Here is a 27681-nt window from a genome sequence, read left to right as displayed (position 1 = left end):
AGTAGAGTGATAAACTCCACCCTGGATTAGAATGAAGGTATTCAGGGAAATTACTCTTCAAATTACAGTGAGGCTAACCCCGTTCATTATTGAGCCTTAAGTCAATTATTATTTGTTTGTTTTCCTAAGACAACAGTAGGGCAGAAACCCATTGTGAATCAAACCATTAATCTTTGTTTCCTATCTACGTTCCAGTTGGCTCTTGACATTGGGCAGCTGATACTGGATCCTCAAGGCAGGGAAATCAATTGGGTACTCCCTAACAGGGTCCCTGGCAAAGGACCCTGAGAAAAGTGTTACCATGAGAAAAAGGACCCTGAGAAAAGTGTTACTATGAGAAAAGTAACACTTACCCATGGGATACAAATTAAGTGGTCCAACCGCTGAGACATTCTGGCTCAAAAGCATCTTTGTTATTTTATATGTCCTTTCTTTACTTTCACATCTGAAAAGCAATCAATATTAGGTGATCAAAATGCTGAAGTGTCTAATTAAACTGCAAAGATAACGGGCAAAGACAAGACAATGAAAGATCAGCAGGAAATTCCTGATTCCACGTTTCCTCTGCCCTTCTGGGAGCTGGACCATTTACCCCATTTACACGAGCAGCTTTACCTCAGCTTCTGGGACCAATTCCCTACCTAGGCAGGGAGAAATTTTAAATTCAACTTTTGAACAGATAACACAGTCATTTGGTTCCAAACTTTTAAACATACAAAAAAGTAAATAGTGAAAAGTCTTGCTTCCTTCAGAAAAGGATTTTTATTTGTTTTTTTTTGGTGAGTCCTTCAGAATATCTTCATGCATAAGCAAAAACAAATATGTACTCTTATCCCCCCCACCCCTTTGTTTTACACAGAGATAGCATATACATTCCCTGTCCAATTCCTGCTTTTTCTACTTAAAAATATATTTGGGAGATCTTTCTACATCAGCACCAAAGAGAATTTCCTTGTTTTTTTAAATAGTTGCACAGTCTACTCTATGGATGTACCATGATTTATATAATCAGTCCCCACGACGAACATTTGAGTGGCTCCCAACTGTTTCTGCAATGGATAATCTTGGAAATGCCTTATTCTGCACATGTCACGTCTAAGTGTGAGAAAGCTTCCCAGAAGTAGGATTGCTAGGCCAAAGTGTGTATCAGTCAGGGTCCCAGCAGGAAATAGCACATTCAAGTTAGGATAATTTGAGGAAGATTTTAATCAAGGGACTATTTACAAATGTGTAAATAGCCAGATGCAGGCCAACCATAAGGAAGAGTGTAGTATCTGAAACTAACAACAGCAGGGGTTTTTATCATCCTGGGCTTGAGGTGCAGAGGGAAGATATCAACACTGGAATTTGGAAGGAGAGAATCCTGTGTGAGGAGCTAGGATGTAAGCCGACCCTAAGTGACTGTGCAGCGAGGGGGGCTGAGGGATAAACATTCCTCACTGTCTTCTCTTACTTGGGGCTCCCCATTGGCTGAACCCAATCAGAAGTCACAGGACAAGGCTGTGGGCAGCTGTACCCATACAAGACAGGATCCCAGGGCACAGTAAAGGGTGGGGAAGGTGGAGGCTGGGTTTGCAGGGGCAGACAGAAGAGACCTGGCACAGAGGGGCCATTTGTAATTTTTCTTGTTTTTTTTTTGGCCGCACAGCGTGTGGCTTGTGGGATCTTAGTTCCCCGACCAGGAATCGAACCTGTGCCCTCTGCAATGAAAGCACGGAGTCCTAACCACTGGACCACCGGGGAAGTCCCTGCATTTGTAATTTTGATAGAAACAGTCACACTCTCGCCGCTTGTGGCTGTACCAACGTACACAACTGCCTGCGACGTGTGAGAATTTCTGCTTCCCCACAAAGGAAGAGCTTGTGGGGATGGATAATAATTATGATCATGATAACCATCAAGCTCTTGGATTTCTAAAAATCAAATTCATAAATGCAAAGTTGTCTTCGGACTAATATTCATTTTGTATTTCTCTTATTCTGGGTAAGACTGAGCATGTTTTCATATACGGAAGAGCTATTTCCTTTCTTGTTAACTGTCTGTATCTTTGTCCATTTTTCTATTGAGTTGTTGCTTTTTTTTCTTATTGGTTTGAAGGAGCTTTTTAAGTATGAGGGAAACTGGCCCTTTGCGATATGAATCACGTCTTCTTTTATTTTTCTCTGCCGTTGTCACTTGTCCTTTGATTTGCCAGTGCTATTTGTGTTTTTTAAACCATGCAGAAACTTCTGGGTTCTATGCTTTCAGACTTAAAGGTATTTTCTTTCTTAGCACTTGCATTCTGAGTTACAGAGTCTTCCTCCCTCCAAGGTGAGAAAGGAATTCTTCAAACATTTTAAGGAATCCCCAAATCGGTCTCATTCCTTCTCTCCCTCGGAGCTTTTGTCTCCCTCCATCCAAGCAACTGGGTATTCTTCTGTCCCGCAAAACACTGAGGCAGCATCAAGCCCCCGAGTCAAAATGAAAATGCGAGCATGCCTTGAAGTAGCAAACTCAAGAAGCAAACCAGACTCAGGAGGGTAGCAAGGAGGAAGAGACGGTCCCCCCAGGCACACAGCCAGCCCAAGGAGCACTCTCTCATGCACAGGGATACTCAGGGCCAGTGCCACTCCCCACAGGTGCACACATGCACTTGCACCTGAAGGATGCTGGGAACCCTCTCCTGCTAGCCACCCAACACATCAGCCTGGGATGGGCTCTGGGAAAATCAAACCCTGAGTCTCCCCTTTCCAAGGATCTGCTATCCCAATCCACAGCGTGCTGGTGACGCTGAAATGTCTTTAAACCTCTGCTCCTGGCCACGCTATGTACCTGAATCAAGGCTGACCTAGAAACTTAACCCGCGATGGACCAGCTAGCCGCTCCCTGGGTGAGGCGGGCCGGGGACAGCTTCCAGTCTGCCCGGCCTACCCTCCCTGTACGCACGCCAGATGGGCATCAGTGCAACATGGGAGTCTCCCACGATGCAACCCAGCTGCTGCCCCCATGAAAAGAGTGTCAACGGTCAAGGGGTGTAGAGAGAGGCCAGGCAGGGTCCCCATCCTGCAGAGAAGGGGCGAGTAAGACCCAAGTGTGAACTGAGACTCCAAGCCTGCCGTGTGTTCCATTGTCCCACCAGATTTCACTAACAAAACACAACTTCAAAGATAAAATGATTAAGAATTTCAAGACAACCACAGGAGAGCAATAAACCAAGTGTGGGACTCTTCTACATGCAGGGTCCCTGGGGACTGAAGCCGGCCCTGGCTACAGAGATGAGAGTAACGAGCGCTTCAGGAAGCCTGTTCTGTTTGGAGTCGGGGAGAGTCTTAAGGAGATTCATGAACAAATCCAGGCAGGATGCCAAGATGGGAAATTAGATTTTCCAAGCAAGCAATAATCTAGTACCAGAAATCTAACTAGAAGTGGAGTATGAGTCATCGGGAACAAAGAGAGGGAGGAGGCGTCCCCTGGCTCAGAGCAGGAGAGCGGGGCTTCTCATTGTGTAGTTGTGTGTGTGTACTTCTCAGCTGCTGAACAGAGGGAAGGTTTTGCAGATGCAGAACAAAGGCAAAGATGTGCTACCATCAGAACAAAACAGAGGGACCAGAGGCCACAGGACAGATGACCAGGTAACAACGGAGTCACACCCAAAGTGGCATTCTACAACCTTGGTGCGCCCAGCACCTAGGGAACGTCCACAATCATGCAGGCCCTCTGCTGAGGAGTAACGATGGGAGATGACATCACATCTCACAAAGATGTCTCTGTGGATGTTCTGAATGGATACAATATTATGGGATAAGTTGAGGTGCCTGGATAGCTCATGGGTGGTAGATGGCAATTTTGACTTGGAATCTTTTGGATTTCTCTAGAAAACCCTGGGTGAGACCTGATAGCGTGATAGTCAAGAGGACTTTTTAATGTGTTTTTAGCTTGAATTCAAGTCTGCTATTTTGTGTGCTATGAAATGCCAATTGTAATTCGGTGATTCTTCATTTGGATTAAATGCTCTTACATTTGCATTTAGATCTGGCTTTTGCACAATGTAAAGGAGAATGGTAAAATTCATGTTAGTAATTAAATTTATATTTTTTTACTTAGAATGACCTTCAATAGAAAAAAAAAAAAAAACGGGCAAGTTGAGAGACACCATGGGAGAAAAGAAAAAGCTTTAGAATAAGCCAACAAAGAGAGGGAGGAGAGAAGATGGCGGAAGAGTAAGACGCGGAGAGCACCTTCCTTCCCACAGATAGAGTAGAAATACATCTACACGTGGAACTGCTCCTACAGAACACCCACTGAACGCTGGCAGAAAACGTCAGACCTCCCAAAAGGCAAGAAACTCCCCCGGTACTTGGGTAGGGCAAAAGAAAAAAGAAATAACAGAGACAAAAGAATAGGGACGGCACCTGCACCACTGGGAGGGAGCTGTGAAGGAGGAAAGATTTCCACGCACTAGGAAGCCCCTTCGTGGGCAGACACTGCGGGTGGCAGAGGGGGGAAGCTTCGGAGCCACGGAGGAGAGCGCAGCCACAGGGGTGCGGAGGGCAAAGCGGAGAGATTCCCGCACGGAGGCTCGGCGCCGACCAGCACTCACCAGCCCGAGAGGCTTGTCTGCTCACCCGCTGGGGCGGGCGGGGCTGGGAGCTGAGGCTCGGGCTGCGGTCGGATCGCAGGGAGAGGACTGGGGCTGGCGGCGTGAACACAGCCTGAAGGGGTTAGTGCACCACAGCTAGCCGGGAGGGAGTCCGGGAAAAAGTCTGCAGCTGCCGAAGAGGCAAGAGACTTTTTCTTGCCTCTTTGTTTCGCGGCGCGCAAGGAGAGGGGATTCAGAGCGCTGCCTAAACGAACTTCAGAGACGGGCGCGAGCCGCGGCGATCAGCGCGGACCCCACAGACGGGCGTGAGACGCTGGGGCTGCTGCTGCCGCCTCCAAAAAGCCTGTGTGCGAGCACAGGTCACTCTCCACACCGCCCCTCCCAGGAGCCTGTGCAGCCCGCCACTGCCAGCGTCCTGTGATCCAGGGACAACTTCCCCGGGAGAACGCACGGCGCGCCTCGGGCTGGTGCAACGTCATGCCGGCCTCGGCCGCCGCAGGCTCGCCCCGCCTCCTCTGTACCCCTCCCTCCCCGCGGCCTGAGTGAGCCAGAGCCCCCGAAGCAGCTGCTCCTTTAACCCCGTTCTGTCTGGGCGGGGAACAGACGCCCTCAGGCGACCTACACGCAGAGGCGGGTCCAAATCCAAAGCTGATCCCCAGGAGCTGTGCGAACAGAGAAGAGAAGGGGAAATCTCTCCCAGCAGCCTCAGAAGCAGCGGATTAAAACTCCACAAACAACTTGATGTGCCTGCATCTGTTGAATACCTGAATAGACAACGAATCATCCCAAATTCAGGAGGTGGACTTTGGGAGCAGGATATATTAATTTTTCCCCTTTTCCTTTTTTTTGTGAGTGTATATGTATATGCTTCTGGGTGAGATTTTGTCTGTATAACTTTGCTTTATAATAGCTTTATTTTACTTCACTATATTATAGCCTCTTTCTTTCTTTCTATTTTTTCTCCCTTTTACTCTGAGCCGTGTGGATGAAAGGCTCTTGGTGCTCCAGCCAGGCATCAGGGCCGTACCTCTGAGGTGGGAGAGCCAACTTCAGGACACTGGTCCACAAGAGACCTCCCAGCTCCACGTAATACCAAACGGCAAAAATCTCTCAGAGATCTCCATCTCAACATCAAGACCCAGCATCACTCAATGACCAGCAAGCTACAGTGCTGAACACCCTATGCCAAACAACTAGCAAGACAGGAACACAGCCCCATCCATTAGCAGAGAGGCTGCCTAAAATCATAATAAGGACACAGACACCCCAAAATACACCACCAGACGTGGACGTGCCCACCAGAAAGACAAGATCCAGCCTCATCCACCAGAACTCAGTCACTAGTTCCCTCCACCAGGAAGCCTACACAACCCACTGAACCAACCTTAGCCACTGGGGACAGATACCAAAAACAACGGGAACTACGAACCTGCAGCCTGTGAAAAGGAGACCCCAAACACAGTAAGATAAGCAAAATGAGACGACAGAAAAACACACAGCAGATGAAGGAGCAGGGTCAAAACACACCAGACTTAACAAATGAAGAGGAAATAGGTAGTCTACCTGAAAAAGAATTCAGAATAATGATAGTAAGGATGATCCAAAATCTTGGAAATAGAATAGACAAAATGCAAGAAACATTTAACAAGGACGTAGAAGAACTAAAGAGGAACCAAGCAATGATGAAAAACACAATAAATGAAATTAAAAATACTCTAGATGGGATCAATAGCAGAATAACTGAGGCAGAAGAAAGGATAAGTGACCTGGAAGATAAAATGCTGGAAATAACTACTGCAGAGCAGGATAAAGAAAAAAGAATGAAAAGAACTGAGGACAGTCTCAGAGACCTCTGGGACAACATTAAACGCACCAACATTCGAATTATAGGGGTCCCAGAAGAAGAAGAGAAAAAGAAAGGGACTGAGAAAATATTTGAAGAGATTATAGTTGAAAACTTCCCTAATATGGGAAAGGAAATAGTTAATCAAGTCCTGGAAGCACAGAGAGTCCCATACAGGATAAACCCAAGGAGAAACACGCCAAGACACATATTAATCAAACTGTCAAAAATTAAATATAAGGAAAACATATTAAAGGCAGCAAGGGAAAAACAACAAATAACACACAAGGGAATCCCCTAAGGTTAACAGCTGATCTTTCAGCAGAAACTCTGCAAGCCAGAAGGGAGTGGCAGGATATACTTAAAGTGATGAAGGAGAAAAACCTACAACCAAGATTACTCTACCCAGCAAGGATCTCATTCAGATGTGATGGAGAAATTAAAACCTTTACAGACAAGCAAAAGCTGAGAGAGTTCAGCACCACCAAACCAGCTTTACAACAAATGCTAAAGGAACTTCTCTAGGCAAGAAACACAAGAGAAGGAAAACACCTACAATAACAAACCCAAAACATTTAAGAAAATGGGAATAGGAACATACATATCGATAATTACCTTGAATGTAAATGGATTAAATGCTCCCACCAAAAGACACAGGCTGGCTGAATGGATACAAAAACAAGACCCATATATATGCTGTCTACAAGAGACCCACTTCAGACCCAGAGACACATACAGACTGAAAGTGAGGGGATGGAAAAAGATATTCCATGCAAATGGAAATCAAAAGAAAGCTGGAGTAGCAATTCTCATATCAGACAAAATAGACTTTAAAATAAAGACTATTACAAGAGACAAAGAAGGACACTATACAATGATCAAGGGATCGATCGAAGAGGAAGGTATAACAATTGTAAATATTTATGCACCCAACATAGGAGCACCTCAATACATAAGGCAAATACTAACAGCCATAAAAGGGGAAATCGACAGCAACACAATCATAGTAGGGGACTTTAACACCCCACTTTCACCAATGGACAGATCATCCAAAATGAAAATAAATAAGGAAACACAAGCTTTAAATGATACATTAAACAAGATGGACTTAATTGATATTTATAGGACATTCCACCCAAAAACAACAGAATACACATTTTCCTCAAGTGCACATGGAACATTCTCCAGGATAGATGATATCTTGGGTCACAAATCAAGCCTTGGTAAATTTAAGAAAATTGAAATCGTATCAAGTATCTTTTCCGACCACAACGCTATGAGACTAGATGTCAATTACAGGAAAAGATGTGTAAAAAATACAAACACATGGAGGCTACACAATACACTACTTAATAACGAAGTGATCATTGAAGAAATCAAAGGGGAAATCAAAAAATACCTAGAAATAAATGACAATGGAGATACGACGACCCAAAACCTATGGGACGCAGCAAAAGCAGTGCTAAGAGGGAAGTTTATAGCAATACAAGCCTACCTCAAGAAACAAGAAAAATCTCAAATAAACAACCTAACCTTGCACCTAAAGCAATTAGAGAAAGAAGAACAAAAAAACCCCAAAGCCAGCAGAAGGAAAGAAATTATAAAGATCAGGTCAGAAATAAATGAAAAAGAAATGAAGGAAACAATAGCAAAAATCAATGAAACTAAAAGCTGGTTCTTTGAGAAGATAAACAAAATTGATAAACCATTAGCCAGACTCATCAAGAGAAAAAGGGAGAAGACTCAAATCAATAGAATTAGAAATGAAAAAGGAGAAGTAACCACTGACACTGCAGAAATACAAAAGATCATGAGAGATTACTACAAGCAACTCTATGCCAATAAAATGGACAACCTGGAAGAAATGGACAGATTCTTAGAAATGCACAAACTGCCGAGACTGAACCAGGAAGAAATAGAAAATATGAACAGACCAATCACAAGCACTGAAATTGAAACTGTGATTAAAAACCTTCCAACAAACAAAAGCCCAGGACCAGATGGCTTCACAGGTGAATTCTATCAAACATTTAGAGAAGAGCTAACACCTATCCTTCTCAAACTCTTCCAAAATATTGCAGAGGGAGGAACACTCCCAAACTCATTCTACGAGGCTACCATCACCCTGATACCAAAACCAGACAAAGATGTCACAAAGAAAGAAAACTACAGGCCAATATCACTGATGAACATAGATGCAAAAATCCTCAACAAAATACTAGCAAACAGAATCCAACAGCACATTAAAAGGATCATACAACATGATCAAGTGGGGTTTATCCCAGGAATGCAAGGATTCTTCAATATACGCAAATCAATCAATGTGATACACCATATTAACAAATTGAAGGAGAAAAACCACATGATCATCTCAATAGATGCAGAGAAAGCTTTCGACAAAATTCAACACCCATTTATGATAAAAGCCCTGCAGAAAGTAGGCATAGAGGGAACTTTCCTCAACATAATAAAGGCCATATATGACAGACCCACAGCCAACATTGTCCTCAATGGTGAAAAACTGAAACCATTTCCACTAAGATCAGGAACAAGACAAGGTTGCCCACTCTCACCACTATTATTCAACATAGTTTTGGAAGTGTTAGCCACAGCAATCAGAGAAGACAAAAAAATAAAAGGAATCCAAATCGGAAAAGAAGAAGTAAAGCTGTCACTATTTGCAGATGACATGATACTATACATAGAGAATCCTAAAGGTGCTACCAGAAAACTCCTAGAGCTAATCAATGAATTTGGTAAAGTAGCAGGATACAAAATTAACGCACAGAAATCTCTTGCATTTCTATACACTAATGACGAAAAATCTGAAAGTGAAATTAAGAAAACACTCCCATTTACCATTGCAACAAAAAGAATAAAATATCTAGGAATAAACCTACCTAAGGAGACAAAAGACCTGTATGCAGAAAATTATAAGACACTGATGAAAGAAATTAAAGATGATACAAATAGATGGAGAGATATACCATGTTCCTGGATTGGAAGAATCAACATTGTGAAAATGACTCTACTACCCAAAGCAATCTACAGATTCAATGCAATCCCTATCAAACTACCACTGGCATTTTTCACAGAACTAGAACAAAAAATTTCACAATTTGTGTGGAAACACAAAAGACCCCGAATAGCCAAAGCAATCTTGAGAACGAAAAATGGAGCTGGGGGAATCAGGCTCCCTGACTTCAGACTATATTACAAAGCTTCAGTAATCAAGACAGTTTGGTACTGGCACAAAAACAGAAATATAGATCAATGGAACAGGATAGAAAGCCCAGAGATAAACCCACACACATATGGTCACCTTATCTTTGATAAAGGAGGCAAGCATATACAGTGGAAAAAAGACAGCCTCTTCAATAAGTGGTACTGGGAAAATTGGACAGGTACATGTAAAAGTATGAAATTAGAACACTCCCTGACACCATGCACAAAAATAAACTCAAAATGGATTAAAGACCTAAGTGTAAGGGCAGACACTCTCAAACTCTTAGAGGAAAACATAGGCAGAACACTCTATGACATACATCACAGCAAGATTCTTTTTGACCCAGCTCCCAGAGAAATGGAAATAAGAACACAAATAAACAAATGGGACCTAATGAAACTTAAAAGCTTTTGCACAGCAAAGGAAACCATAAACAAGACCAAAAGACAACCCTCAGAATGGGAGAAAATATTTGCAAATGAAGCAACTGACAAAGGATTAATCTCCAAGATTTACAAGCAGCTCATGCAGCTCAATAACAAAAAAACGAACAACCCAATCCAAAAATGGGCAGAAGACCTAAATAGACATTTCTCCAAAGAAGATATACAGATGGCCTACAGACACATGAAAGAATGCTCAACATCATTAATCATTAGAGAAATGCAAATCAAAACTACAATGAGATATCATCTCACACTGGTCAGAATGGCCATCATCAAAAATCTAGAAACAATAAATGCTGGAGAGGGTGTGGAGGAAAGGGAACACTCTTGCACTGTTGGTGGGAATGTAAATTGATACAGCCACTATGGAGAACAGTATGGAGGTTCCTTAAAAAACTACAAATAGAACTACCATACGACCCAGCAATCCCAATACTGGGCATATACCCTGAGAAAACCATAGGTCAAAAAGAGTCATGTACCAAAATGTTCATTGCAGCTCTATTTACAATAGCCAGGACATGGAAGCAACCTAAATGTCCATCGACAGATGAATGGATAAAGAAGATGTGGCACATATATACAATGGAATATTACTCAGCCATAAAAAGAAATGAAATAGAGGTATTTGTAATGAGGTGGATGGAGTTAGAGTCTGTCATACAGAGTGAAGTAAGTCAGAAAGAGAAAAACAAATACAGTATGCTAACACATATATACGGAATCTAAGGGGAAAAAAAAGGCCATGAAGAACCTAGTGGCAAGACGGGAATAAAGACACAGACCTACTAGAGAATGGACTTGAGGATATGGGGAGGGGGTGGGGTGAGATGTGACAGGGTAAGAGAGTGTCATGGACATATATACACTACCAAATGTAAAATAGATAGCTAGTGGGAAGCAGCTGCATAGCACAGGGAGATCAGCTCGGTGCTTTGTGACCACCTAGAGGGGTAGGATGGGGAGGGTGGGAGGGAGGGAGATGCAAGAGGGAAGAGAAATGGGAACATATTGTATATGTATAACTGATTCACTTTGTTATAAAGCAGAAGCTAACACACCATTGTAAGGCAATTATACTTCAATAAAGATGTTTAAAAAAAAAAAAAAAGAAAAGAAAAAGCTTTATATTTTAGTACCTTTGGTGGTACTTTTTCCTACTTTTTAATCCAATGGGGCCCTGCATTTTAATTTTGCTCTGGGCCTTGCAAATTCTGCCACCAACCCAGCCTGTAGTTCACTGCTGCCTGACAAGAAACCAAAGCCTTAGGTTGAATTCAAGGCTGCCACCAGCCTTTCCAGTGTTCCCACTACTGTCCCACACATCACATCCTGCTCTGACACTCCCATCACCACCCACCCTGCCCCCTCCCCGACTCCCCACCCAGCAATCCTTGCCATTGATACCCAAACAAAAAACTTTCCATTTTTAAGGCCCAGCTCAAGGAGATGCAACCTGGGCAAAGTGATTCTTCTCTGAATTTCAACTCCTCCTAAACAGACAGACAGACAGACAGACAGACAGCCCTCATGGAACTTGCTGCCCCCTATTCTCCTGGTAGAGAGCAGAATGCTGTCTTTTCTCCTACCCAGCACAGCCTGACACCTGGCGCATCTTTGCTAATCAATGAATGAATGGATTCAGAAAGACTCTACAAATAAAACTACATACTTTTTCTCCTGGAAATTAAAAAAAAAAAATACAAAAAAAAGCACAAAGAAGAAAGTACCAATCATCTTTATTTTTACCACCAAGCACCAACCATTGTTTACATCTTGTCATATTTATTTCTAGTTTATGTCTTGTTTTGGTAAAAATACTTGTACGCACTCATTAAAAAATTAAAAATAATGTATAAAAGTAAAATCCCAGCATCCTGATATTTCCATCATTAACATTAGGTGAACAGAATCCCAGAGATCTTTCTATGCATAGACACACACAACACACACACAAACACACTCACACAGATGTTTCTGTCTAAATTTATTTTACTTGGAAAAAAACTGAAGCAAAGCCTGAAGAAACTGTTGACACAAATTATTTCCGTAAGAAAGAATAGCTCCCTAAAATATCCCTCTAAAGTTAAAGAAAATTACAAAAGACATTAGGAAGTTGGAATATGATCTGTTCACAGCATTCTAACTGTTCGACCCTGTTTACTGATCCATGCTTTCAAAGACGAGAACTAGGACTTCCTTGGTGGTGCAATGGTTGGGAATCAAGCCATTTCCTGCGACAAAGAGTCAAACCTTATCACTGATGCGCACATTACTAGGAAATGTTTTCTTTAGAGCACATTTTGCTATGGCCTCGCTTCCACCCCTTTTGTCTCCAAGCCAGAACCGTAGGGGGAAGGATACTTTGAAACCTGTTCAAGATGCGGGACAAGTGACGGAAGGCCTGTTGGTCTCAGCCGCCGGGGTCAGTTAGTGTGACACCTGGGGGAGGGGGGACTCCAGGCCTCTCGCTCGCTGCGCCTGCCTCTGCACCTCCCATCTCGTTCCGCTCAGTTTCTAAGACTTTTTGCCAAACAAAAGCAAGGAGATCAAACAAACATTAAAAGAGAGAGAGAGACGGACAGACAGACGGGACATCTAGAGTTTCTCAAAGCCATCGCTAGCCACACAAGTGGGTTGATGGATCCAATTAACTGGGTTTAACTGGTTTCTTTGGTCAGGGTTGAAACGCGAGCGTCGACTCGCACCCCGTTCCTCATTCCTTCCCGACCCTGGAGGGGGACCCACTCCTGTCCCCGCGACGCTGTCCCATCGCCCCGTCCTCCCTCCAGCTTCCAAGCGATGGGTCTGAAATGACATAGGACACTCCAGCTCCGGTTGCCCTTCCGTGACCCTCTCCCGCCCGGGAACAAAGGATGGCTAAACTCAGTTTGCTCTCTTGGAGGGCGGGCGGAAAACCCCGGACCGGAGACCCGAGCCGGTAACCCAGTTTTGCAAGGCGTTGTGGATCGTGAGGAGTTTGACTTTTGAACTTGACAGTGGCTCTCATCTCGCAGCGACCCGCGCCCTCGGTGTGGCAGGTGGCGGAGCCGCAGGGCTGGGCGCGTGAAGACGGCTCCCAGGAGGGGCGATGAGCGCGGGACGGCCGGCCAGGGCCGAGGGCAGCGCGGCCGCGGGGGACAGTCAGCGGACGCACTCCAGCGACCCGCCGGGCCGCGGGGGGCGTGGGCGGGGGGCGGCCCCCGGGAGAAGGGCGGCGGCAAACCCCCCTCCCGGCCCGGAGCGCCGGCGGGAGCCCGTGGAGTCCGGTGCGGGGCGGGGGAGAGACAGGAACCTGGAGAGGGATTCCGGGAAGCGGCTGCGGGGAGGCGGCGTTCGCCCGGTCCCCACCCCCTGTCCCCCCCACCCCAGTAGTCCCGCGTTACCTCGGCCGCTTGGCCTCGCCGTTGTCCTCGGGGTGCCAGCCTCGGGCGCACCCGCCGCAGCCGGGCTCCGCCGCCACCCCTCCGCACCCCTGGTCGGCGCTCGCGACCAGGATGCGCGCGGCTGGCGGCCCCTTCGGCAGTGACGACCGTCGTGGGGCAAAGGCGAGAAGAGTGGCGGGGTGGTGGCCCTCACCATCCGCTCCGATGGTGCCCCGGATCGGTCCTCGGGGTCTCCTCCCCGAGAGGTGGAGCAAGTCTTTAGTGCGGGTGCGCGCGCCGAGCGCCGGCCCCCAGCGGAGAGCTCGGGCCCGGGCGGGGCGGGGACACCAGGTCTTGTAATTTACCCAGATTTATTAAAACAGCGCCTCCCGCCGCCACCCCTCCTCCATGTAAGCTCCACTGGGGAAGAGAGAAAGGATTTTGGCTGTTGTGTTTACAGCAGTATCCTCAGGGGCTGGAACAGTGCCAGTCACTTAGAACAACGCCTAGCACATTTAATCCACTCAATAAAAATGTGTTGAATGAATGAATGAACGAAAGACCGAACGGGCTCTCTCCTGCACTCCCCGCCTTTACTAGTTCCACAAACTGCTCAGATCATAATTCTCCAATCAATAAAACAGGGATAAAAATAACTATCATTGAGTTGTAAAGGCTTGGTATCGTTGCAGGCTCAAGCAGAACTTTGTAAATATGGTAAATATTGGCTCCCTCCCCCTTCCCTGTGGCTCTTTCCTCTGTGCTCCTGGTTGCCCAGTCCTCCACTGATTAACGTCTTTGGGGGTAGGTAGAGAGGAAAGACAGTCCCTCATTATTTTGTTTACCTATCATTTATATCCCATCAATTTCCAAAATAGAACATGAGGTAGCTTTCAGTAAAATGTGTGTAAATTTAAAAAAATTTATGGGCTTCCCTGGTGGCGCAGGGGTTGAGAATCTGCCTGCCAATGCAGGGGACATGGGTGCGAGCCCTGGTCTGGGAAGATCCCACATGCCGTGGAGCAACTGGGCCCGTGAACCACAACTACTGAGCCTGCGCGTCTGGAGCCTGTGCTCCGCAACAAGAGAGGCCGCGATAGTGAGAGGCCCGCGCACCGCGATGAAGAGTGGCCCCCGCTTGCCACAACTAGAGAAAGCCCTCGCACAGAAACGAAGACCCAACACAGCCATAAATAAATAAATAAATTACTTAAAAAAATTTTTTTAAAATTTCTGTTTATTTTTTGGCCGTGCCCAGGGTCATGCCAGATGCAGGATGCTAGTTCCCCAACCATGGTTGGAACCGTGCCCCCAGAAATGGAAGGGCGGATTCTTAACCACTGGACCACCAGGGAAGTCCCAAATGTATGTATATTTTAAACATTAAAGCTACTGAAATGTACATGTTAAAATCCTTTTGAAGGAGGAGAAGAAAAAAAAAACAACTAACCATCTAGATAATTCTAATTGAGAATTCAGTTTCACTTTCAGTTTTGTGACAAGGGAGGAGTAGGAGGGGACATGTAGGGGACATGGGTTCAAGCCCTGGTCCAGGAAGATCCCACATGCTGTGGAGCAACAGAGCCCGTGAGCCACAACTACTGAGCCTGTGCTCTAGAGCCTGTGTGCCACAACTACTGAGCCCGTGTGCCACAACTACTGAGCCAGCGTGCCACAACTACTGAAGCCCGCGCGCCTAGAGCCCATGCTCCGCAGCAAGAGAAGCCACCGCAATGAGAAGCCTGCGCACCTCAACAAAGAGTAGCCCCTGCTCTCTGCAACTAGAGAAAGCCCACGTGCAGCAACGAAGACCCAACACAGCCAAAAATTTAAAAAACAAAACAAAACAAAACACAAATGCTGTCCACCCCAAGATGTAAAGAGTTTAGAATTTTGTCACTCCACTCTTCGCAAGAGAAAAGCTGAACCACTGGAAAAATCAACTCTTCTTAGATGCATTAGTGAATTGAGGTCACAGGGCAAACTGCAGCCCCCAAAACTGGAGAGACGGGCAAATGCAGAGAATCAGTGGACAAGGGGCAGAAGCCTCAGAAAACAGGGAAACAAGCCGTGCTTGACTTCCTGCTGGAGGCTGAGCGCGGACTAGCTTGAGAGTTAAAAACTCCTGGGGAAAGATCGGCCCTGGATGTGGAGCTGGCGGTGCCTGAAGGCGTGTCTGACGTGGAGCCGGGCGGGGTAGAGAGTAGGGGGCAGTAGTCGGGGTGGTGGGAGGAGGAGGAGGGGGCGGCCAGTCACTTAAAATTGGTGCCCAAGCAGGACCGGAAACCTAAATTCCAGGAGGGTGAGAGAGTGCTGTGCTTCCATGGACCTCTTCTTTATGGAGCAAAGTGTGTAAAGGTGGCCGTAAAGGATAAACAGGTGAAATACTTTATACATTACAGTGGTTGGAATAAAAATTGGGATGAATGGGTTCCAGAAAGCAGAGTACTCAAATACGCGGACACCAATTTGCAGAAACAACAAGAACTTCAAAAAGCCAGTCAGGAGCAGTATGCAGAGGGGAAGGTGAGAGGGGCTGCGCCTGGAAAGAAGACTTCTGGTCTGCAACAGAAAAATGTTGAAGTGAAAACAAAAAAAGAACAAACAGAAAACACCTGGCAATGGAGATGGTGGTAGCACCAGTGAGACACCTCAGCCTCCTCACAAGAAAAGGACCCGAGTAGATCCGACTGTTGAAAATGAGGAAACATTCGTGAACAGAGTTGATGTTAAAGATTCCTGAAGAACTAAAACAATGGCTTGTTGATGACTGGGACTTAATTACCCGGCAAAAACAGCTCTTTTATCTTCCTGCCAAGAAGAATGTGGATTCCATTCTAGAGGATTTTGCAAATTATAAGAAATCTCGAGGAAACACAGATAATAAGGAGTATGCTGTTAATGAAATTGTGGCAGGGCTAAAGGAATACTTCAATGCAATGTTGGGCACCCAGCTACTCTACAAATTTGAGAGACCACAGTATGCTGAAATCCTCGCAGATCACCCTGATACGCCTATGTCCCTGGTGTACGGAGTGCCACATCTACTGAGATTATTTGTACATATTGGAGCAATGTTGGCCTATACACCTCTGGATGAGAAGAGCCTTGCTTTATTACTGAATTATTTTCATGATTTCCTAAAATACCTGGCAAAGAACTCTGCAACTTTGTTTAGCGCCAGCGATTATGAAGTGGCTTCTCCTGAGTACCATCGGAAAGCTGTGTGAGGTGCTTATACTCACTCATGTTTGGATCTCTGTAAACACATTTTTGTTTCTTAGTGCTTCTCTTGTACAAATGATGTACTTTGGAAATGTTAGTGTATAACAGAAGTGATGTTTGTTTTCTGTTTGATTTTAAACAGCAAATAAAAGGGGTTACAGCTCCCTTTTTATTTTCTTTCTTTTTTTTTTCATTTCAAAGTTGCTACCAGTGTATTCAATGATGGACAACAGAGAGACGTACTGTAGAGTGTTTTATTGCTTAGTTGACAAAGCTGCTTTTGAATGCTGGTGGTTTTATTCCTTTGGCACTACGCACTTTTATAATATGTGTTAATACTATATGACAAAATGCTCTGATTCCTAGTGCCTAAGGCTCAGTTCAGTGTGTATAACTGAAGACACTCGTCCAGTTGTGCCCCCCCTTTTTTTTATGGTGCTTACAGTAAAGACCCCATCCTTTGCAAGTCATCCATGTAGTTCCTTAGGCATTTTATCTTTGCTCAGATTGTCAGAGAATGGTGGCTTGTTTCATGGTTTTTGTATTTGTGTCTAATGCGCACTTTAACATGATAGACGCAATGCATTGTGTAGCTACCGTTTTCTGGAAAAGTCCATCTTTTTAGAAATAGTTTTTCAGATCTTCAATACATTTTTTCTCTAGGTTTCAAAAAAACAAAACAAACCAAAAAAAACCCCCAAAACTCCTGGAGACCCAGTCTTAGTGGGGTCCTCCTACTTTCTTGAGCTTTTTTCACAGGTGCCCCACCAGAAGGAAGAGAAAGCTTCCTTCCTGTTTAGCCAGAAGGAGGTGAAAAGTAACCATCTGAAATACACTGAGAGTGTTCTGTTTAAAAAAAAAAAAAAAAAAAAAAAAAAGCCTGCTTTCAAGGGGAATTATTTTAGCCAAGTCTACTGTGACCCAGCTCAAAGGCAATTAGCTCAGCCCCCTCAAACCTTCTTGTCATAAGGGGAGGAAAAACAGAGGGACAGAGGCTAAGAAACTCCTCTGAGGGTCTCAGTCCAGAGGTTCAGGCTCATTAAAAAGAAAAAACAAACCCTGAAATTTAATTTTAAGATTATTGAATGTTTCCCCTCCACAAAACCTTCCACCACACCCATAAGACTCCAGTGGATTACAACTCTATTTAAGAGAGAGTTTCTAGGGAAACCCAGAGACAACAGGGAAGACAAAAAAATGAAGATACTGGAAGAAATCAAAGCCTCTGACACCCACAGGGGCAGCAAGCATTAAACACAGACTAACTCTTAACCAGATAAACATGACACTTCACAGTAAAGGATTATTTATCTCAGCTCCTGTTATCTGATACATCATGTCCAACTTTCTACAAAAAGTATAAGAAAAAAAAAAAGCAGGAAAAACACAATCTGAAGAGACAGAGTAAGCTTGAGAACAAGACTAAGATGTGACAGAGAATCTGGAATTATCAGACTAGATGGATACATGACATCATGCATTCATCAAAACCCATAGAACTGTATAACACAAACAGTGAATTCTATTCTACAAACTATTACAGCATTTGGTTAATATTAATGTATCAATATTGGCTCATCAATTGTTACAAAGGTACCACACTAGCCCAAGATGTTAAAGATAAGGGAAACTGTGTGGAGGAGAAGAGGCCTGTGGGAAATCTCTGTACTATATGCTCTATTGTCCCATAAATAAAGTGTACTATATTTTAAAAAATACACATTTGTTCATTCATTCAGAAATATTCATTGAGTACCCGCCCATGCCAAGCACTCTTGTAGGTTTTGGAGTCAGTAGAGTATATGACACAGGCCAAGTTCCTGCTGTCCTCTGGAGCTTATGTTCCAGTGGGTGGGGAGGTGGGGGTGATAGTGGTACAAACTATAAATAAACAAGATAACTGCAGAGTGACATGAAGACAAAACAACAGGTGGTGAGCTGGAGGGTGCCTGGCTGGTCTTTCTCAGCTGAGGACATCTGGGCTGAGATCTGAGCTATGAGAAATCTGCAGCCAAGAGTTCCTAGAGGGTGGGGCTGCAAAAATAGTTACTAATTACGAAGGGGACCAGAGTAGCTTTACAGTGGCAAATACTGGCAGAGGTCGTCTTAACCAAACAATGCAATCGAACACCATCAACGATGGAACGGAGTAAAATTCCACAGCACTCAACAGGGAGCAATACCACATCTGTGACACTTCTGTCAAATGTGCGTAACCAGAGAGAGGGACATTCTCCAAAATCTCTGGCCGCTAGTCTCCTAAAGTCACGGAGGTTAAGTTGTGACGGTCAAAGTCTGAGGAATCATTCAAGACTAAAGGAAACTAAAGAGACTTGACAACTAAATGCAATCTGTGACTTTGAGACGGATCCTTTTAATCGGAGAGGGCATGACCAGTGACACTTGAAGAGGGTCAGAGGATTAGACGGCATTCATGTATCAAAGTTGAGTTCCTGATTGTGAGGCTGTATTGTAGTTTATACAGAAGTGTGTTCTTGTTTGCAGGAAATAAACACAAAAGTATTTAGGGGTGATGGGGGCACCAGAAAATGGTTCAGAGATAAAGGTCTCTGTACTGTAGTTCAACTTTCCTGTAAGTTTGTGATTGTTTAAGAGTACAATTTTATTGAAGATGTACCAAGAAGGAAGCAGCGAGGTAATACAATTTGGGGTCTTTGTGGAAAGGTATGAGCCGGAATTATAAATTTGCACGTCATCAGCATAGAGCTGAAATGTTAAATAATCAATTATGTGGGGTCACCTAAAGAATAGATGGAGAAGACAGATGAGGACCGGGCCCCTGGGTCTCACCAATGTTTAGATGGCCAGGAGGGAAGCAAGGCAAAAAAAACAACCAAAAAAAAGTCATACATGGTCAGTGTGGTTGGGAGGAAACCAAGAGGCTGGATGTCATGGAAGCTGAGAGAAGAGAATTTCTTGATCACTTCTGTCGAATGTGTTGAGGGGTTAAGTAAGACTAACTAGTGACCAGGGCTTTGCCACTCAGAGGCTGCCGGTAATCTCTTGATAAGAGCTGTCTCAGTGGAGCCCAGGTAGAGAAGAGGCTGAATAATCGCTCCCAAAGATGTCTACATCCTGATCCCCAGAATCTGTGACTATGTTAACTTATGTGGTAAAAGGGACTTTGCAGATGTGATTAAAGATCTTGAGAAGGGCAGATTATCTTGGATTATTTGGGTGGGCTCAGGGTAATAACGAGGCCTATATAAAAGGGAGACAGGAGGATCAGAGTCAGAGAAAGAAGATGTGAGGACAGAAGGAGAGGCCAGACATTGGAAGATGCTGTCCTTGAAGACGGAGGATAGGCGCCGTGAGCCAGTGGATGCAGGTGGCCTTCAGAAGCTAGAAAAGGCAAGGACATGGACCTTCCCCTACAGTCTCCAGAAGACACAGCCCTGCTGTCATCTTGATTTTAGGGCTGACCTCCAAAACTGTAAGATAATAAATTTGTTTTAAGCGGCTGAGATTGTACTAATTTCTTATAGCAGCAGTAGGAAACCGACACAGGGAGAGAGGGTTAGGAACAAAAATGGGAGGTGAGAAAAGAGAGGAAACAACTTTGAAGAAGTTTTGTTGTGACAGTGAGCAGAGGAAAGGGGTGGGAGCCAGGGTGGGCCATGGATATTCATGGGCCATTGAATATTTTTAATTTTTAATTAATAGATTTAATTTTTAAAGGCAGTTTTAGATTTATAGAAAAATTGCGTGGAAAGTACAGAGAGTTGCCATCTTACCCCTCCCTCCAGTTTCCTCTATTAATATCTTGTAATAGTGTGGTACATTTGTTACAATTGCTGAGCCAATGTGGATACATTGTTATTAACTAAAGTGCCTAGTTTACATTAGGGTTCACTCTTCATGCTGTACATTCTATGAGTTTTAACAAATGTATAATGTCATGTACTCACCATTACAGTATCACACAGAGTTAGTTTCTAAAAATGCCCTGTGCTGCATCTATTTGTTCCTCATTTTTTCCTCCTTAGCCCCTGGTAACCACTGATCTTTTTACTATCTCCATACTTTCGCTTTTTCTAGCATGACATACAGTTGGAATCATACAGTACATAGACATTTCAGGCTGGCTTCTTTCACTTAGCAATATTCATTTAAGGTTTCTCCATGTCTTTTTGTGACTTGATAGTACCTTTCTTTTTAGTGCTGAGTAATATTCCATTGTATGGATGTACGACAATTTGTTTATCCATTCATCTATTGAAAGACATCTTGGTTGCTTCCAAGTTTTGGCCATTATGAATAAAGCTGCTATAAACATCTATGCTGGACTTCCCTGGTGATGCAGGGGTTAAGAATCCGCCTGCCAATGCAGGGGATATGGCTTCGATCACTGGTCTGGGAAGATCCCACATGCCGTGGAGCAACTAAGCTCGTGCACCACGACTACTGAGCCTGTGCTCTAGAGCCCGTGAGCCACAACTACTGAGCCCACGTGCCACAACTACTGAAGCCCTCACACCTAGAGCCCATGCTCCGCAACAAGAGAAGCCACTGCAATGAAAAGCCCGCGCACCGCAACGAAGAGTAGCCCCTGGTCGCCGCAGCTAGAGAAACCCTGTGCACAGCAACGAAGACCTAACACAGCCAAACATAAATTAATTAATTTAAAAAAATCCATGTGCAGGTTTTTGTGTGAACGTTTTCAACTCATGGGTAAATGTCAAAGAGTGCAATTGCTGGATTATATTTTAAGAGTTATATTTAGTTTTGTAAGAAACTACCAAATGGTCTTCCAAAGTGGCCGCACCATTTTGCATTTCCATCAGCAAGGAATGAGGGTTCTCACTTCTTCACATCCTCACCAGCATTTGGTGCTGTCAGTGTTTTGCATTTTAGCCATTCTAATAGGTGTGTAGTGGTATCTTGTTGTTTTAAGGGATGGATATTTTTAAGATGGGAGATTACTATGCATGTTCACAGTCTGTTGAGAATGGTCCTATAGAGAGTGGTAAATTGATAATGGGGAAGAGAGGAGATAAAGGCAAGAGTGAAATTGTTCAGATAGGAGGGGGGAATCCAGGAACACTGGAGGGGCTGGTCGTAGGTAGAGGGGACGTTTTGCCTTTTGTAACAGGAGAAAGGAAGGCAGAGAGAGGGTAGATTTGGAGGCAAAAGATAAGAGAGTGTCTGACAACTTTTGCTTTTTGCAGGAAGTATGTGGCAAAGTCATCTGCTGAAAATGAGTGCGTGGACAATACTCTCGTATATCAAAGACTTCATAATGGGAGGGGACCTGTGAAGGAATTCCTCCGGACTGAAGAGAGTACTGACAGGGGTTTGATCCTTCCCTTCATAAAATCCACACCCCTACACCTCTCTACTCTCCTGGGGGTGGGGGGAGTTCAGTGGAAAGAATGCCAAATTAGGAGTCCAAGAACTGCCTCTGGTCTCAACTCTGGCATGAGCAGCTCATTGGTCAAGTTTACTTCTGAGGTCAGAGGCTTAGCTCTAACTTGCACTTGGTGGCTCCAGGCTAGGAGTCTAGATGCTGTGCCCATGATAAGCTATGAGTTCTCCCTCGAACTTGCACGTGTGACAATGGTGGAGTCAGCTCCTCCCCTGAGTTTCTGACTGAGAAACCCCAAACTGTAGTTTGACCACATTTAGCTTCTCTTTGTGCAGCTGCCCTCCTTAGCCCAGGCAAGTGGAGTAAAGGAGCAGCGAGGGGCTGCTTCTTTCAACTCGGCTGCAAGCTCTCTCTACTAATAGCAGTTCAGGGCATTGCAGCCTTGACACCTCGTGCCCCTGTGTGAGCGATGAAGAGTGGCTGCCCTCATCACCCCAACCTCAACTAAGGGACTAAGCCACAGGCACATGACTCTCTTTCCCCACTTCTGATTCTCAGAATGACTCATTTCCTTCCTCCTTCCCCCACTTTTTAAGCCAGCATTGCCCTTTACCTTGGCTCTACCCATACCCTCACCTTGTGAGGTATGTACCAGGGCCTTGTGGCCACTGCAGTTGAATGCAGTCGAGATCATCCCCCTAGCTTGCTTGAGAAATGGGTGCCACCAGGGCTTGAAAGGAAAGAAGAAAAGAAATGAGGGGATTTGAGACAACTTTCTCATCTAGAACATGCCTGTTAGACCATGTGATTCCTGAAGTCTCTTGAGACTTTGCATTGTGGCAATGAATTAATTTTGCATATACATTAATAAATATCATCTAGTGAGTGACTACATAAATGTAGATTGATTTTTAAAAAACCCTAAACCTCATTGTTTTCTCTCGTACCCCAAGTCTCCCAATGGCCCATGACCATCTGTTGGGAGAACTCTGGGCATAGAAAGCTGATGGATTCCCAGGAGGCCCCGCTTTTCTACGGGAGTAGCCCCAAAAGGAAGGTAGCTCATATGAGGCTGGCAAGGGCAGATCAAGGTCCTTGGACTCAAACCTAGGTCCCCGTGCATCCCTGGGAAGCAACGACCCAGGGAGAATTCATTCCGTGTCCACAGAGGGAAAGCTGTAAGAAACTCCAAGACAAATGCTATGAGCCCTCTTGATGGGATTAGTGCCCTCTTAAGAAGAGGGAGAGATGACAGTTTGGGGCAGAGAGAGTTGGAAGTATGGGGGTCATTGAAGAAGTTTCCAGGAGGGAATTGGTTCTACGCACCCAGAGTGAAGAAGATTTCGGCTGCAAGGAAGGATTTGGAGATGAGCAGTGTGCAAATGGCAACTGATGCTGTGGGAGCAGATGAGCTATTCCAGAGAGATGAGGGAGCAGGGCCCAGGGATGTGAGGACAGAGCCACAAGCAACGTCAACAAGTACAGAACAGCAGAGGAAGATGAACCTGCGGATGAGACAGGAGAGGAGGGGCAGGGAGATGACAGAAAAAGCAGGGAGCTGTGACAGCTGCCAAGGGAAAAGGGTGCACGGAGGAAGTGGTCCAGAGTCAAAGGGCACCGAAATGTCAGGAGAGTTAAGGGCTGAGCAGTTGCCTGTGACCTGGTGGAGCACACGTGTTGTCCAGTTGGGAGGGCAAAAGCATGGGCTGAGGACTGAGACCGAGAATGTAGGGGACTTGTCTGCAGGAAGTTTTGCTGGGAAAGTGTGGGAGGGAGCTGGTGTTGCACGTGTGGGGTGTAGGGGGGAGAGAGGTCCTGCTTCATTCTTACCCTTTTTCTTCCGCAAGTGGGAGAGCCCTGAGTGTGTTTAAAGGCTGGTGCAAAGGACCTAGCAGCACTTGGGAGGTGCAGGCAACAGAAAACCAGGAAGCCTGAGGTTTGAGTGGTGGAAGTGACAGGCGATCTCCCCAGATATGTTCAGATGAGGCGTTTCTGAGAACAAATGGTAATTTCTACTTACATTTTGGAAGGTTTCCGGGGTGACGAGTTTGTCCTGAAGAAATCAGTCACTGCCTCTTTGGTGCTATCTGGAACCCAAGGGCTTCGCCTGCCCTAGAGAGAATATACTTTTCAATTCCTTAATATGTTCTTTCATTTAAGAAGTATTTTTTCTTCTTCATTTTTAATTAGACTTCAGGTACACAGAATAGAAATTATTAATCATAATCCTCAGTACATGACGTTCTCTCATCACTGGTCCATATTTGTCCTGCTTCAGATTAGTTATTTTATTTTATATTTAGTATTTATTTATTCATCCAGTTTTATTAAGTTCTAATTGACATACAGCACAGTATAATTTAGTTATTTAAAATAATATAATAACATCTATGAACCCACTTACCCTCTTCCCTCCCCAATCTAGACCCCCTAACAATAACCTACATCTAACTCTTCAGCTACCTGGCCCTCTGCCTCCCCCGAGCTGGGGCATCCAGAATCCAGTCCACCATCTCGTTATTTTCTTTTTTTTTTATATCACTCTGTTGCATCTATATGTAATCCTTTAAAAGCACTTTTAAAATTTTAGTTGTTTTTAATTTAGAGTCTTTTGGGACTATATTTTTTTCATATGATGTTAAATTTCTAAGGCTCATGCACATTGTTGCAGGTGACTGCGTTCATTCCATTTGAAGCTATGTAATATTCATCGCATGGATCGAGCATTGTGGAAGGCAGAATTCTAAGAGGGCCATGAAGCTTCCTAGGCCCTGGTGTGCATACACATTATTTAATCAAACACTAGGTGCTGCTGTGATGGGATTTTACAGGTACAATTGGGGTCCCAAATCAGATCTTAAGAAAGGGCACTGGACCAATCACATGAGCCCTTTAAATCTGGGTCTGGAGTCAGAGATGGAAAGCTGCAGTGGAATCTGTAGAAGAAGACTGTCATGTTGTGGAGAGGGCCCTGTGACAGGTGGCTTCTAGAGGCTGAGAACAGCGCCTGCTGATGGCCAGCAAGAAAGTGGCGCCTCTGCCCTACAACCACTAGGACCTGAATTTTGCCAACAACCAGTGAGCTTGGAAGTGAACGCCAGCCTTGGATGGGATGGCAGCCCTGTCTAGCACCTTGATCCAGCCTGGTGAGACCCTGAGCAGAGAACCCAGCCACGGTATGTCCTGACTACTGACCTACAGAACTTGGAGACAGTAAATGGGTATTGTTTTAAGCCACTAAGTTTGTGGTAATTTGTTATGCAGCAGGAGAAAATGAACCCAACCATAATCTATTTTCCCATTTTTCCTTGAGTGTTTGTGTTATTTCCAGGTTTTTATTATTGAGAGCAGTCCTGCTCTAAACATTCTTGTATATTTTTGCTGGTTTTACAGGTGCAAGAGTTTCAAGTGTGTTTCTAAAAGTAAAGTGAAACTGCTGATGTGAATTTCTAACTTTAGGAGGACATGCCAAACTTTCCACCAATGCTCTTACATCAGTTTATATTCCCACCAGCAAATATGCAACTATTTTTGTTTATATTGGCTTCTATCTCAGTTGCATGTGGTTAGAAGATCTGGTTTGGGTGATATCTATTCTTTGAAGTTTGTTTAGGGTTTCTCTGTAACCTAGTATATGGTCAGTTTTTGTAAATGTTTCATGTGTGCTTAACAAAATGTTTTCTTTAAGTTTTGGGTGCATAGCTCTCTCTATTTTTTTTTTAGATGATTAAATCTTTTACATTCTTGCAGATTTTTTTGTTGTGGTTTGTTTACTTGACCTATCATTGATTGAGAATGTTATATTGAAATCTTTCACTGTGAAGGTGGATATCATCTGTTTCTCCCTATATTTCTATCACTTTTTGCTTCACATATTCTTGGGGAATTATCATTTTTAGAGACCTTCCTCATCCTTAATAATACTTTTTGATTTATTTTGTATTGTATGACTGACCATAAATCCTGATTTGCCTAAGAAGTCTTGGTTTATTTCTCTTTTCCTGTTGTAATTCTTAATAATACCTTTTATTCTCAAAGGTATGCTGGTTTATACAATAAATTATATATAGTTACCCTAATTTTAGATGATATTAATATTGCTACAAGAGCTATCTTTTGGCTAGTATTTGCCTGATATGTCTTTTTCCATGCTTTTGCTTTCAACCTTTGTGTGCTCTTATGTTGTATGTATATCTATTAATCTCTATTTCAGTTATTTCTGCACTGATCTTTATTTTTTCCTTCTTTCTACTAACTTTGGGCTTTATTTGTTCTTCTTTTTCTAGTTCCTTTAGGTATAAAGTTAGATTGTTTATTTGAGATTTTTCTTGTTTCTTGAAGTAGGCCTGTATTGTTATAAACTTCCCTTTTAGAACTGTTTTGCTGCATCCCATAGATTTTGGTATGTTGTGTTTCCATTTTTATTTGTCTCAAGGCATTTTTTGATTTTTCCTTCAATTTCTCCGTTGACCCACTTGTTGTTCAGGAGCATGTTGTTTAATCTCCACATATTTGTGATTTTTCCAGTTTTTTTCTTATAATTGATTTCTCATTTCATACCATTGTCATTGGAAAAAATGCTTCATATGATTTCAATCTTCTTAAATTTATTGAGACTTGTTTTGTGGACTAGCATATGATCTATCCTGGAGAATGTTCCATGTGCATTTGAGAATAATGTGTATTCTGCTGCTTTTGGATGGAATGCTCTATATCTGTATCTATATCTATATCTGTATCTATATCTCCATCTGGTCTAAAGTATCATTTAAGGCCAAAGCTTTCTTATTGATTTTCTGTCTGGATGATCTATCCATTGATGTAAGTAGGGTATTAAAGTCTGTTACTATTATTGTATTGTCAATTTCTCCCTTTAAGACTGTTAATATTGTCCATATATATTTAGGTGATCCTATGTTGGGTGCATAGATATTTACAAATGTTATATCTTCTTGTTGAATTGGCCCCTTTATTGTTATGTAATGCCCATCTTTGTCTTTTACTATATTCTTTTTTTTAAAGTCTATTTTTCTGATATAAGGATAGCTATCCCAGGTTTCTTTTGGTAACCATTTGCATGAAACACATCTTCCCTTCACTTTCTGTCCCTTCACTTTCAATCTGTTTGGGTACTTACATCTAAAGTGAGTTTCTTGTAGGCAGAATATAGATGGTCTTGTTTTTTTATCCACTTAGCCACTCTATGTCTTTTTTTTTTTCTTTTTTTTTAACATCTTTATTGGAGTATAATTGCTTTACAATGGTGTGCTAGTTTCCGCTTTATAACAAAGTGAATCAGTTATACATATACATATGTTCCCATATCTCTTCCCTCTTGCGTCTCCCTCCCTCCCACCCTCCCTATCCCACCTCTCTAGGTGGTCACAAAACACCGAGCTGATCTCCCTGTGCTATGCGGCTGCTTCCCACTAGCTATCTATTTTACATTTGGTAGTGTATATATGTCTTTTGATCTGAGAATATAGTCCATTTATATTTAAAGTTATTGTTGATAGGTATGTAGTTATTGCCATTGTTTTACTTGTTTTCTGGCTGTTTTGGTAGTTCATTTTTGTTTTTTCTTTTTCTCTTGCTTCTTCCCTTGTGGTTTGATGACTTTCTATGGTGTTATGCTTAGATTCCTTTCCCATTATCTTTTGTGTACCTACTA

General features: G+C 43.7%; 1 protein-coding gene and 1 pseudogene across 3 annotated transcripts in view; one reads left to right on the top strand and one right to left on the bottom strand.

Moving 5' to 3' along the window:
• Window positions 1-13771, bottom strand: part of IFNAR2 (interferon alpha and beta receptor subunit 2) — a 32750-nt gene extending 18979 nt beyond the window's left edge. Inside the window, exons 1-2 of one of the 3 annotated variants that reach the window (XM_059921457.1) lie at window positions 13481-13771; window positions 354-445 (exon numbers count right to left, since the gene is read on the bottom strand). In XM_059921457.1, the coding sequence (XP_059777440.1) occupies window positions 354-408 (55 nt within the window). In that variant the 5' untranslated portion in view covers window positions 409-445; window positions 13481-13771. Of the gene's footprint in view, window positions 1-353; window positions 446-13480 lie in introns of those variants that run through there. The other 2 variants (XM_059921458.1, XM_059921456.1) reach the window with 2 other exon arrangements.
• Window positions 13772-15823: 2052 nt separating this feature from the next.
• Window positions 15824-16720, top strand: LOC132365556 (mortality factor 4-like protein 1; annotated as a pseudogene).
• Window positions 16721-27681: the final 10961 nt, after the last annotated feature.

Source organism: Balaenoptera ricei, chromosome 4 (assembly GCF_028023285.1).
Source record: "Balaenoptera ricei isolate mBalRic1 chromosome 4, mBalRic1.hap2, whole genome shotgun sequence".
Classification (NCBI taxonomy): domain Eukaryota; kingdom Metazoa; phylum Chordata; class Mammalia; order Artiodactyla; family Balaenopteridae; genus Balaenoptera; species Balaenoptera ricei.
The sequence above is the reverse complement of the archived record's forward strand: the minus strand, read 5'-3'. Positions and strand labels throughout refer to the sequence as shown.